This window comes from Salmo trutta, chromosome 3, assembly GCF_901001165.1.
Source record: "Salmo trutta chromosome 3, fSalTru1.1, whole genome shotgun sequence".
Classification (NCBI taxonomy): domain Eukaryota; kingdom Metazoa; phylum Chordata; class Actinopteri; order Salmoniformes; family Salmonidae; genus Salmo; species Salmo trutta.
The window spans coordinates 49,871,322-49,885,191 of NC_042959.1; the positions used below are offsets into that span (position 1 = coordinate 49,871,322).

At 45.1% G+C, this 13,870-nt stretch overlaps 1 protein-coding gene across 3 annotated transcripts in view; it reads right to left on the minus strand.

Moving 5' to 3' along the window:
- Positions 1-12,374, minus strand: part of LOC115177052 (mannosyl-oligosaccharide 1,2-alpha-mannosidase IC-like) — a 183,083-nt gene extending 170,709 nt beyond the window's left edge. Inside the window, exon 1 of one of the 3 annotated variants that reach the window (XM_029737517.1) lies at positions 10,577-12,374. In XM_029737517.1, coding sequence (XP_029593377.1) covers positions 10,577-11,146 — 570 coding nt within the window. In that variant the 5' untranslated portion in view covers positions 11,147-12,374. Of the gene's footprint in view, positions 1-5,640; positions 6,059-10,576 lie in introns of those variants that run through there. The other 2 variants (XM_029737525.1, XM_029737535.1) reach the window with 2 other exon arrangements.
- Between the last annotated feature and the right edge of the window lie 1,496 nt (positions 12,375-13,870).

Here is a 13,870-nt window from a genome sequence, read left to right on the forward strand (position 1 = left end):
TAATGCCATATCAATACTCAGTCAATTGGCATTGCAAATGACAGGTGGCGAAAGTGAATCCGGGTTGTAGTCGCAGATGGAGAAAAGCTTTGACTTTGAAGTCTGTGATAGATCATTGAAAGTTCAATCTGCACCGTCATCATTAGGACTAGCAGTGAATCAGCTCTATTCTAGTCATTCTATTTCTATGGATGAGCCATCCTCCAGTCTGGTCTGGAGTCAGATCTTCAGGGAGAGATTTGCTGTAGGTCAGCAGAGTTCCACTCAAACAGCGGGCCAAAAAGAGCTCCCGAAGATAGAAGCCGTTTTCATGATGGGGAGAGAAGCAACTCTAACGAGATCATTTGTGCGGCTCAATAAAGGGTGTTTCGCCTTGTTCTGAATACGAGAGCTCAAACGTTGGGACGCGGTTTTGCAAGAGAGGAAGGGGTAGGGGCGTGAGTTGTAACTGTTTCACACACAACCACAATATGTACACACCCTTCCTGTCTTAAAGACTGTTCCTTCACCTCCAGGAGTTTCACCATAGAACATGTGATCAAACCACAGCCCCATATATACTAGAGCTGGGCGATATGGACAAAAATCCATATCGCGATAAATTGCCTAAATTGATGCGAAAACGATAAATAGAACAAATCATTTATAACATTAATGTGCATTAATTACCCTTTGAACTACTGCTAATAGTTTGATGATTGTAGCCATCAATTGTCCTATTAACAATCACTAATACTAACAAACATATTCAATTTAAAATGTCATATTTCTCTAGGATAGTCTTGTCAGTGACACACACTACAGTAAGGCTCTTCATTTAACACAGCAGCAGAAACGGCCACCATGAAACCTTGCATAATCATTTGCATCACGACGTATCATGCTGAAGTACGGAAGGGGATTGAGCAACACGGATTTGGAGAGGTATGACAGAGAGTGTGTAGAATTGTTTGTCGAGAGTAGTTCTTTGCAGAACTGGCCGCTATAGCTTAATAATTTCCCTGCGTGCGATTCTTAGCGGTTTCACAATCTCCTCATTACCCATGTACCTTGCCTCTTCTGCCGAAACTGCATAAACACCTGAGGTCTTGTGGTTTTAGGGTTCTTTACGAAACTGCTAACGAACTCCAGCACTGAACATACAGGCCACACGCAGAGTCCTACTACGCCTCTGTTACTCACAGATATCACCACCACTGATCTACTCAGCTGACTCCACTGAGCCTCCAAGGCATCAGAAGACTTTGTTTTTCATTACAAGGGATTCACAGCTGCATTTCTCACCTAGTTTGTTCACGGCAGACCTTCTTATTTTCTCTCTCCAGTCAAGATAAACAAGCGAGAAGACACCGCCATTGCCGAGGGGGGTTGTAGTTGTAGTTGCAGTAGTAGATTTTTTATTTGAACCGTTATTTAACTAGGCAAGTCAGTTAAGAACAAATTCTTATTTACAATGACGGCCTATACCGGCCAAACCCGGACGACGCTGGGCCAATTGTGCGCCGCCCTATGAGACTCTAAATCACAGCCGGTTGTGATACAGTCTGGATTCAAACCAGGGTGTCTGTAGAGACGCCTCAAGCACTGAGATGCAGTGCCTTAGACCGCTGCGCCACTCGGGAGACAAAAACCTGCAAAGATGCAAACCTCACTGTGAATGACCACAGCTGATAAAATGTTAGTTTCTCATACTCCTTCCCTTCCATTGATGTTGGAGAACCGAGGTTCAGCCCCTTGTCACATACACTTAGAGTGTAATTAACGATCCGCAATCTGAGCTCGAACACACACACACACATAAACAATTGTTAGTCGCTTATCGAGGGTGTTTATTTGTTGTTTGTTTTCTTTTTCGATGGACACAGTAGGCAGAGAATTGGAAATTGCCTTTCCCGAGCCAATCATGCAAACTCAATAGAAGAAATGGGAATCTGTGCTATGGTCCCTAATGAGTAACAGAGTAACATTACCTCTGTTTGATTAAAGAGCTTAATTGTGATTATAATTAACAAATATTACCTCATCTGGCCACAACGGCCTTCTAAGTGGCCAGTTAATTAAAGGGCTAATTTCCAACCAATGTTGACCGAGGTGAAAATCGCTCCGGAAACCTTCGGGTGGACTGGCGTTATCCATTTCCTTGTTCCTCGTTAATGGAACCGTGTCACGCGATGTAGAATTGGAGATCAAGACAGAAGACACTGTAGCTATAAGAAGCTAGTATTGTCCCCACAGCACTGCATACTGTATATCCCCATAGAGGCCCTATAACCTGATTCACTCACAGACCAGGTTTCTAAGAGAATTGGCTTATTCAATAGGAATACAGCTTCTACTCTGATGTGAAAACGTCTTTTTGTGTCCTTGGGCAAGATGCTTGAGCTGTATGGATGAATGATTTCTAGAATATAACTTACTACAGTAATAAAATGTGGTATAGATGGCAGACCCATTGGAAATATCAGAGATCAGAACTGTCGCTGTGACAGTAGCAGAACTGTCGCTGTGACCCAAAAAGAGAGACATGGTAAGAGGACAGGGGAGAGAGGGAAAGAGACACAGGTAGAGGACGAGCAGAAAGGGAGAGTGAGAGAGAGTTATGGGGACTGGCGAGTCTGGCCCTCTCTAGTGTCTCCTCTTTGACCTGCGCTGTTCAGAGATGTGCCAGATTTACACACATCTTGTTTCTGACCAATTACACAGGAATAAAAGCTGGGGATGGGGCCGCAGGTTAAAACTGGGCCACTTAACACGCATTCTCTCCCTCTCCCTCTCTTCATTTCCCTTTCTGGCATTTACAGGAGGAGGGAGGAGAATATAGCCTGTGCGGCAGGTACAGTAGCCCAGTGGTTAAAGCATTAGGCCAGTAACCGAAAGGTTGCTGGATTGAATCCCCGAGCTGACAAGGTAAAAATCTGTCGTTTCTGCCCCTGAAAAAGGCAGATATCCCACTGTTCTTAGGTAGGCCGTCATTGTAAATAACAATTTGTTCTTAACTGACTTGCCTAGTTAAATAAAGGTTAAAAAAAAATGTAAAAGATGAAGACAAAAAGAAAGCAGTCTCATTTGGCACCTAGTAGAGATGTCAACTCTGCCTGCGGCAAACAGGGCCTGGGTATTGTTCTTGCTCACACACACTCACGCATACACGAAGCATGTGCAGTGTGGCATGACAGTTGAACTGTGCGAGCATGAGCACACACAGAGGCAGAATCCCATGTACTGTATGACTCCGTCTGTCTCCATCGTTCCTCTCACCCAGTAACCAGTCCTTGACAACACAGTGGGAGGGAAACGTCAATTTTCTCCCTCTCCCTTTTGCTCTGTCTCATTGCTTTGTCTCACTTCCTCCTGATCTCTCTCTCCCCCTCTCTCCCCCTCTCTCACTCTCTCTCTCTCTCTCTCTTTTTCTTTCACTCTCTCTTTCTCTCTCACGCTCTCTTTTTCTCTCTCTCTCTTTCTCTCTCACTCTCTCTCTCTTTTTCTCTCACTCTCTCTTTTTCTCTCACTCTCTCTTTTTCTCTCACTGTCTCTTTTTCTCTCACTCTCTCTTTCTCTCGCTCTCTCACTCTCTCTCTCTCTCTCTCTCTCTCTCTCTCACTCTCTCGCGCCCCCTCTAGTGTCTATGCAGCTAATAATGTCAGCGATAGCAGCGACAGGGTGCAGCTAATGACACAGAGGGGAGGGAGATGTGCTCATTAGTCCTTTCTGCGTTTTTTGTGCAACATGGAAGAGTCTCTGCCTGAAGAGGGAAGAGAGCTAAGCCATAGGCCTGGGAGAGACAGATATGAGAGCAGGAGAGAGGGAGAGAGAGAGATTCCAATGTTGTTTTACGGGAATAAGGAATAGTCTAATAACAAACAGAAGTCTAAAGAACTAAAAATAAACGCTAAAACATTATTTACTCCAACTTCAACGGAATTTCCAAAACGTAAAATCCAAAATCTGTGTTCCCCTCTGTGCTCCTTTGGCCCCAAAAACAAGGCCAACACTGTGAGTGAACTGTAAGACCAGGTTGCTTTTACTGGAAGGTGACACAGCACACAGGCTACGGTAAACAAGTAGGGGTGCATGTGAAAAGTACAACAAACAAACTGATTACCGGACGAGGAGGGGGCGGATCAAACGTAGCATGTTCCACAGAAAACTGTTTCTGTGTAATTTGGCAACACATCTGTAGAAAGTCAAATGGTCAAGTCAGCCACGTCAGCAAATCCCTTTTTTCTACCACTAGCTGTATGTGACTTTAGGACACTCGGGCCCCTCTCGGGCCCCTCTCGGGCCCCTCTCAGTCCTTTTAATTCCAATGTGAGCTAAACGACTCTCTAATACAAATACACACCCCACAACACACACACTCAGAGCTCAAAAAAACCTCTCCCTGAATTGAGAGAAAATAAGTTGCGTAATAAATAGGTCTTCCTTCACTTGGTGTTTATGAAGTAGTGGGCTACTCTCTCCCTTAATAAACAGTGAGGCAACGATGATAGCCTCAAAGTGCCTTCCCTGGAAGAGAGGCCAGGCAGAATTAGTCTCGAAAACCTGACCCTAGGAAACAGTGACTAGGGTCTGGTTTCAATTGCAGACTCTTTTGGCAACTTCAATATGGGGGGGGGGGGAAATTGTTCCAAGGTGGGTCCTCTTCAGACAGACAACTCTCCCAGCAAATCACAAGGCAGACATCCCAGAACGTCGCGATTCGAACTCATTCTTCGCAGTCAAAACCTTTGCAGTGGTTTTAGTGAAGGTAGTTGATGCAAACTAGCCACATTTCCGAAACGCAATCAAAAAAATTTACCTCAATGGTCTCCATCTTGCTAGCTACGATGTAGCATTTTATTCAAGCAGATAAAGTAGCAACCTAGGCAGTGACGTAGTTCCTCTATGCCAGTGGTTCCCAAACATTTTATAGTCCCGTACCCCTTCAAACATTCAACCTCCAGCTGCGTACCCTCTCTAGCACCAGGGTCAGCGCACTCTCAAATGTTGTTTTTTTTGCCACACACACACTATACGATACATTTATTAAACATAAGAATGAGTGTGAGTTTTTGTCACAACCCGGCTCGTGGGAGGTGACAAAGAGCTCTTATAGGACCAGGGCACAAATAACAATATAATAATAATCAATCATTTTGCTCTTTATTTAGCCATCTTTTTTAAATGTGAATCACATTTTTATTTGGCGTACCCACGACGGCACGCGTACCCCAGTTTGGGAATGCCTGCTCTCTGCCAACACAGTCCATCATTGAAACCAGACCCTAGTCACTGTTGCCTAGGGTCGGCTTTACGAGACTAAGGCATTCAAGATGTGCTGTAACATAATATTTTCCTTCCAGAGAGGAAGCTTCCATCCTGGCTCCCAACACACACACACACATACACACACGCACACACGCACGCACGCACACACACACACACACACACACACACACGCACGCACGCACGCACACACACACACACACACACACACACACACACACACACACACACACACACGCACACACACGCACACACACACACACACACACACACACACACACACACACACACACACACACACACACACACACACACACAAAGGCAAGGTAATCTAGTCCTTGTGACTCTATTTAAGAGGGAAACACACTCACATACCTCATGAAAAGCATGCCCCTACAGAGACTTGCCCTGGAGCTAGTGCCCTCTGTACAAAGGGAGCGGGGGAAAACTGCATTCACTGCAAAAAGGATGCAAGTTAACAGCTCCTCTCCAATGCCATCCTTCCTTTCCCCTCTCCTGTTCTCTCGCTTCACTCATTTTTTTCCCCGGCCTCTTTCCTGTGGGGATGCGCATCACCTGACATTGTTCGACGTACATCTAGTCAAACCACCGTGACTGTACTCTGCTTCAGGCACAGAAATGTTTCTTTGTCTGTGCCTAGGCCTACGCAAACAGAGTCGGTATTGCATTGACGTGTCCGTAATATCACGCTCAGCTGCTATCTACTTGCGCAATATTCCAATACACAACGGGGTCAGCTGCAAACTCCTCCACATGCGCGGGCCAGAGAAAACAACGGGCTCACATAACAAACCCCAGCGTCTGACATTTGCACTTCTTCCACCGAGCCAGTGACGAAACGCAAACATTTCCCGCTCCTCCACCCCCACTGAGACGCGCAGGGAGGGAGAAGAAAAGAAAAAAGCATCCTTCCTTTCCAACCTTCCTTGAAGTCATCTCAAATCTAATTGGTTGGATTGGTGAAAGCAATATAGGATGGTAGCATGACTTATTAGGCTATACCTATCCAATCAATTATAGACCTGTGCTTACCTCAAGGAAACAAGAAAGGAAACCAAGAAGGAAAGAAGGAAGGTAACAACGAAGGATGGATTTCGAAAATATTCCAACAGGGGCCATGGCCCCGCTCGGTAAGCGGCAATTTCCCAGCCCAGGGTGAAGTCCCCTCGTGCACCTGGCCCTTAGCTGGAAACAGGAACAGGAGGTTGAGGGAGGTCACACCGCCCACAGCTGGTTGGAGGACAGCGGCAGAACACAGCGCCTATTTTTAACAGGAGCTTCTAATTCAGCCAGTCACCCATTTCTTTTCACAACTCATAGGGGTTTTCAGAAGATAGACAGTCAACATATTTTCAGAAGTTGGCTGCCGGTGTTTCTTTGGGGGGTTGTGAAGGGGGTGGGAGACTGATTAACTCTACCGCGGTGGAAGTGAGAGACAACAAAACAATATGTTTTTTTACGACGAACAATTTGCTTCTGGTTCACCGTGATGTTCCGCCGGTTGTGGGAATATTTTAAGAATAACCTCAAAAGTACTCACTCAGAGTGAGTTGTCATTTGGGAAAAGGACAACTGATTTGGCCTTAATAAATGATCGGCCGTCTCAGACAAGTCTGACAAAGCAGACGAAGCTTATACGCTGGACTGGTGTTTGGATTTTCATCTTGTTAGGACAGTTGTGGCGAGACTTCAGAACACAATTACCCAACATCTTATTCAAATGACAACCAACATGGTCAAAACAAAAGCAGAGATACGCACACACACACACACACACGCACACACACACACACACACACACACAGAGCCCTGGGGGATTGTAGCCTTATCGCAACATTGAGAGGCTCTCTGCCACAGAAAGCCTGCAATGTGTCTGTCCCTTCGCTGCAGTACTCTGAACAGCAAGCAGTGAAGCTGATCCCCTTCACTGTGCCACGGTGTCCCCATACAAATATCTCTTAGCGAGGCAAACCACACACACACATTGTGTCCTCACGTTGCAGCCGTACATTCAGCATATGCACATTCACTGCCTGTATTTGCCTGTGCCGACACATCCAGCTTTAGACGAATACATAGACAGCAAATCTTTGGGAGGGAGACATTTTTAAAAAGAGCTGCTTCATGTTTGGTGTGTGTTTGTCGTGCAGACAGTAAGATAAGACAGATAAAGAGGCCTCTGTGTGTGTGCGTGTGCGTGCGTGTGTGTGTGTGTTTTTGTGTTTTGGTGGTGTGTGTGTGCGTGTGCGTGTGTGTGTGTGTGTGTGTGTACGCGCGCGCGTGCGTGCGTATTCCTCGATTCATGTCAGACGTTCTGTTTGCCCTGACGATTGTGTTTGTTCTGACGTACCGCTGCAGCAGCCCCCTGCACCGTAACTACACTGTGCTTTTCTACACTGACTCATAACCTTGTCTGAAGGTAAAGTGAGGAAGATGTGAACAATTTAAAAGAGAAGAGGTCAACTTCCTGTTGATTCAGCAATGACTAGAACAGCCTTGGTGTAATCTGCCAATAGCCCCCTCCCTGATATCAGCTCTTCAAGAGCCAATGAGGTAGCACCAAAACCATGTAGGATCCCAGTGAGGCAGAATATCAGATCGAAGAATACAGAGGGAGGAATTTCCAAGTGGAGGCCATTTCCACCTGATGAGGACTAGCAAAGGAGGATAGGCTTGCTGGGCTGTCTGTCCAAACACAAACATGCCCGCCCGCACACGCACACCTGAACAATTGGCTTTGTTTAGAGGCATCATGTCAGTTCTGGCCAGGAAAGAGCCCTCGAACATTTACCTGCCGTTGTCTTCTGTGCCATCCTGTGCCACCCTCTCTTGGTGGTTGGCACACACGGGGGGGGGGGCACTTACCGCCTCAGCATTTCGTTGAGAAACGGAAGCCGATTCACATTTGGTACGACATGAGCTGAGCGGGTACATTGGGGCCGTTGGTTTGGACCGATCATAAGATCACAAGGCAACCCTCTCGTTGCCTTAGCTAGTTATTTTCCCCTCAAATATCAAGCGTTTGTAGCCCTGCTGTTGCAATGTTGCTAGTTATTTTCCCCTCAAATATCAAGCGTTTGTAGCCCTGCTGTTGTAATGTTGCTAGTTATTTTCCCCTCAAATATCAAGCGTTTGTAGCCCTGCTGTTGTAATGTTGCTAGTTATTTTCCCCTCTAATATCAAGCGTTTGTAGCCCTGCTGTTGCAATGTCTGCCACAGCACAGTCAGATAGCAACTCAATATAGCCCGTGGGGACAATTTGCTACAGCTCATTCTTCATCATACTTCATAAATGCCCGGAATATTAAGGGTTTGGATGCATGTTGTTTTTGTGTTTATCTTTCACCTCTATGACTATGAACCCCGACAAACCAAAGGCTTGTGATGTGGCCACCACAGGCATGGCCTGCGTCTGAAATGGCACCCTATTCCCTATATAGTGCCCTACTTTTGACCAGGACCCATAGGTCTCTGGCCAAAAGTAGTGCACGATGTAGGGAACAGGGTGCCATTTGGGATACAGGCGTGGGATTCGCATTGTGAATGCGAAGGACCAGGAATAGAGACGATGGTTCTGGAACTCTGCCAAAATTGGCTGAAACTGTGGAATCTCATGTAACAATGGGAAACAGCAAGAACAGATACCACTCCAGGGTTCCCCAATAGGAGGCACGCTGTTAGACATAGAAGACTGTAAAATCACCACAAAATCAGCTCAAAGTGATTTTAATTTAGGAAATCTGTTCCCAAGTATTCCCACCCATAAATAGAGAGGCATATGTGATCGTATCCCAACGTAATCAAGGTTTGAAGTGATTCTGTTTTTGTCAAATACTAGGTCTGTTTGGGATTGTTGGAGTCAATTTGCAGTGTACGAATTATTTATAACTATGTTCCGGCCCAACGACCATCAGCTCAAGGGAAAATTGGCCCACGGCTGAATGTAATTGGGGAACCATGCACAACGCTATCCTGTAGATAGCCTGGCACTAGAGCCAGCCAGATAGTTGTTAACCTCTATGCTTTTCTAAAGCACTGTTTTTTTTGGGGGGGGGGGAATGTTTAATTCAGTGCTTCATTCAAGACAGTGCAACTGAAACCTCCACTAGACTAGAGTGGACACAAATGTTTGGGAGGATGCAGTGGAAATACCTTTCTTCCAGGTTAGTAGGCCTATACTCAGTGACCTCCAGGCAGAAACCTTGCCTATCTCAGCAAAATATCATTGTAAAATGTCACATTGACATTCACTTTCAAAGAGTGCTATCAAAGCTGTAGACATAAGTCAGGACGTTCCCGCTGATTCAATACTAGGACAAACATGTTTGTGACCATGGTGTTGGACTGTTGGTTATCACTTAACCACATGACCGAATGACAACATCCCACATCCCTGTCACATGCAATGTCCCAAAGTCATCCCCTTCCTGTTTGTCCCAACACTATCTCCTGCCTCCTCTGCTCTCTCCCCTGTCTCCTCTGCTCTCTCCCCTGCCTCCTCTGCTCTCTCCCCTGCCTCCTCTGCTCTCTCCCCTGCCTCCTCTGCTCTCTCCCCTGCCTCCTCTGCTCTCTCCCCTGCCTCCTCTGCTCTCTCCCCTGCCTCCTCTGCTCTCTCCCCTGCCTCCTCTGCTCTCTCCCCTGCCTCCTCTGCTCTCTCCCCTGTCTCCTCTGCCCTGAGTCAGTGAGGATGTGTGATACAGTACAGACATACGCTCTCAGGCATTACTGGACCTCCCAGAGCTGAACAACATCAGGCTGCTGCCATACCTCTGGAGGTAGTCCTGTAGCAGTCTGCCCAGAGCAAGTTGGTTAGGCAAACATAATAATACTGTGTGTGCAGACAGTGCTGTGTGTGTGTTTGTGTGTGTGCAGACAGTGCTGTGTGTGTGTGTGTGTGTGTGTGTGTGTGTGTGTGTGTGTGTGTGTGTGTGTGTGTGTGTGTGTGTGTGTGTGTGTGTGTGTGTGTATGTGCAGACAGTGCTGTGTGTGTGTTTGCCCATAAAATCATCTTCATTATCCTCAATGCCTCATATCTATAACCATTATGTTATGCACTAACAATTATGCATATCATTTTGCATAGTCACTAAGAATTTGTGTGACTGTAAAATCCCTCCTTTTCATAGGCAGTTTGATGGTTCATTATGCACATGTTGATGACTTGTATATTACACTGCAGTGGCATTTCTTATTGTGACAATTGGTCTGCAATGCCTTGACAGCTTAGGACAGGGATCCCCCAGCTGTTGTGTCGATAACTGTATTACACTGTGACTGCTTTTCATCTTACCTCCTTGACTTTCTCCCGACGCTGAAGGGTCTGAGGGTCGCTCGGCTTGCCATGTTCGATCCCCAAGGGCGGCTTTAGCAGACATTTTTTAAACTTGTTGTAATCGAAAGAAGTATCCGTGTTGGCACCCTGGTTAGAAGACGAGGTCACTTTCTCATCCTTAGAAGCCGACTCCGTTTTAGACCTCGACGGCATCACTTCCTCCAACGTTTCCCCGCCAGCGTTTTTCTTATCAGTTTTAGCCTCATTGATGACAGAGGGCTTGCGGCTCAAGGCTTTGAGTTTTGTGCTTGTCTCCCCTTTGGCTGAGGTGATGCCCCGGAGATGTTCTGGGTCCTTTGCTCCCTTCTTAAGATGCTCCCTTACATCATTCTCAGATCCAACCGTTACTGGTTGGCTCTCCGTCTTTGAGAGGAAAATACGTTTCAAACGGACAGAGTCAGGTAAGAAGAATAAGGCCCCGAAACACAGAGTTACCAAGCCCGAGAGAAAAAGTAGAAACACGAATTTCTGGGATAGGCGAAGACCCATGCCCGATGCTGACACACCGGGCAACTTTCGGAAAACCATTGAAATAGTATTTCTTTATGATTGCCTTAACTTATTCAGCAGTACGCTATATGTTACAATGGTCGTACAACACTCCACTTTCACACCCTCCTCTGGAAAGTTTCCCTATGTGTCTTGTTGCATGTGTAAAAGTTGATATGAGGGGCTGAAAAACACACCCCTGTGACAAAGTGATTGCCACAACTCTCCTTATCGTGCAATCGATTGGACCTGCATAGGTAAAGGTTACCTTTCAAATGTAGCAATCACGTTTGGCAATGAGATCAATAATTTGTACCTTACATTAGCATGTATTGGTTATGACAGTCATAGCACGTGCATTTGATGTTTTTCCTCTTTTTCAATATCTCACATTCACAAAGAAAAAGACAGGTTTATAATAAATGCCACTGTGTTTGCGTAATCCGCACTAAATATATGGGTGTGAAATAACGAAAAACGCCGGAATCTACGCTAAAATGACACAGATGTTGCGTTACTTTATACGTAGCCTATTGATCATAAAATGCTCCCATCACAAAGCGAAAGTAAAGTTGATTTTATCTTCATTATTCCAAGGCGTGCCAATCATTGAAAAATACATCACCAGATGGTAAAAGCATGCTGTAGAGAGTCTTTCTCAGCAGGTCCGTTCATAGCGGTCCCCGTTGCAGGTCACAGAATGATCTGTAAAATCGAAGAATCACAAGAACAAGCATCTGGTTTTGTATCCTGTAAGGTAGGCGGATGCTGCTGCTGTATGAAAACGTATATTTATTCATGCCGCCACCGTCCGTTAGAAATCTGCACGTTCTTCAGTCTCTCATCATATCTGAATACGCAGCACACAACCCACACAGCGAAGGTGAACGAAGACCGTGTCGCATACACGCAAGAATCTGTTTTAGCTTCCAAAAATCAGTAGAAAGGAGGCTAAAAAAAAAAAACCCTCCAAGAGATATAGTGCAGCTTGCAGTTCAATCCCATCAACACATCGTGTCTTCCACTCTCCGTCTATGGTTTGTCTTCTCGTGCGCACCCTTGCTGTACCGTATTCGCCCGCTTGCTCGCCATCAGCGCAGAGAGGTAGAAAGAAGACATAAAATAAAGGCTAGAGTGAAACGAATACTGTCGCTAAACCGAGTGGGTTGGTCGGGCTCTCTTGATGGATACCCACCGCGGCTTGTCAAAACACAGTAAAGGCATACGAACCCACAGTCGAAGGGAGGACCAGCAGCGGGGGGTTTATCGGGCTCTCTGGGCGGTCAATTATGAACCAAAGTGGCTGTGGGTCCTATTCCCAAAAATGCAGTATTGGATAATCTCATTTTAGCCTACCGATTGGGTGGGGCATATATAGCGATAAGATTGTAGATATTAAGCTATTATTTGCCACTGGCAAAAAAAAATCCATGGCACCGGTCACCACTTCATACATTAATAACTCAAAGTAGCCAAAATAGTCTTCATGATGAATAGACTTCCGAAATGATGTGTATGTCCCTAAACGTAAGACAACATCTAATATGAAAGGCAATAACATTGATCAGATTCAACACGGGATGTGTAATGAAGAATTGTAAGCGTCCGTTGCCTAGAACAGTATGCTGATCACATGCCAAAAGTTTGGAAAGTTCTACCTCTGCATATAAGAAGAGAGGGGAGGGCAGATGATAAATCGCATACATACTGTTGTCCAGGGACAAAATAAGATAAATGGTCCCAATTAACATGGTGGTAGCCATTAAGTAAAGAGCTATGCGCAGCACTATCAAACCAACTGGTAGGACACCTATAAGGACACCTATAATGCATGGTGAACAAAAATACGTATTATAGTCTCTCTCTTTCTCTGGGCCTAATAATGCTTCGTTTGTGGAATCTTGGGTACATCTGCTGACGTGACATTGGGCTCAAGAATAATGTTCGAATGTGTGTTGAGCAGTTGTTTATGTAATTCTCACATTCTCTTCGACCCCAGTCTGAGTGTCAGCACATCTCCCACTGTAGGTGTAATTCAATCAGACTAGCTGCTTGTAATTTGCAGCGAAGCTAGCGAAAGAGGAGAATGAACCGTTAAAGTACCCCATGTATTTCTTTGCAACTTGCTCTCAGAGCATTTCTTATAATTCTGTATGTAAATCCGAGACACTCCATTTAGTATGATATATTACATTTAGTATGGTATGTATTAATTGGTGGATCTCATCTTCTATTCCGTATATGTTACGAATTACAATTCATATGATATGTTATGAATTGCAATTTGTACATGTTACGAATTTGCAAATCGTACAATATGGTACAAAATTTGCAAACATATGATATGTTACAAATTCCAATTTGTTGTAGCTCACGTTAACTAGGTGGCTAACGCTAATGGTAGGTAGCTCTAGGTGTTAAGGTAAGGGTTAGGTTAAAGGGTTAAGGTTAGGGGAATTGTTAGCTAACATGCTAAGTAGTTGCAAAGTAGCTACAAAGTAGTAAGTAGTTGCAACGTTGCTAATTAGCCAACATGCTAAAGTTGTCCGTGATGAGATTCGAACTCACAACCTTTGGGTTGCCAGACGTTCATAAGGTGTCATAACCAGCTATAAATTAACACAATATATGTCACAACAGGTGTAAATATATGGGTCATGACAGTGTTATCACCATATTATGACAATATGACATAATTATTACGGTGTCATAAAATGTTACGACACTGGGTGTCAAGTAAAATGTTACAATTTTTACATTTTA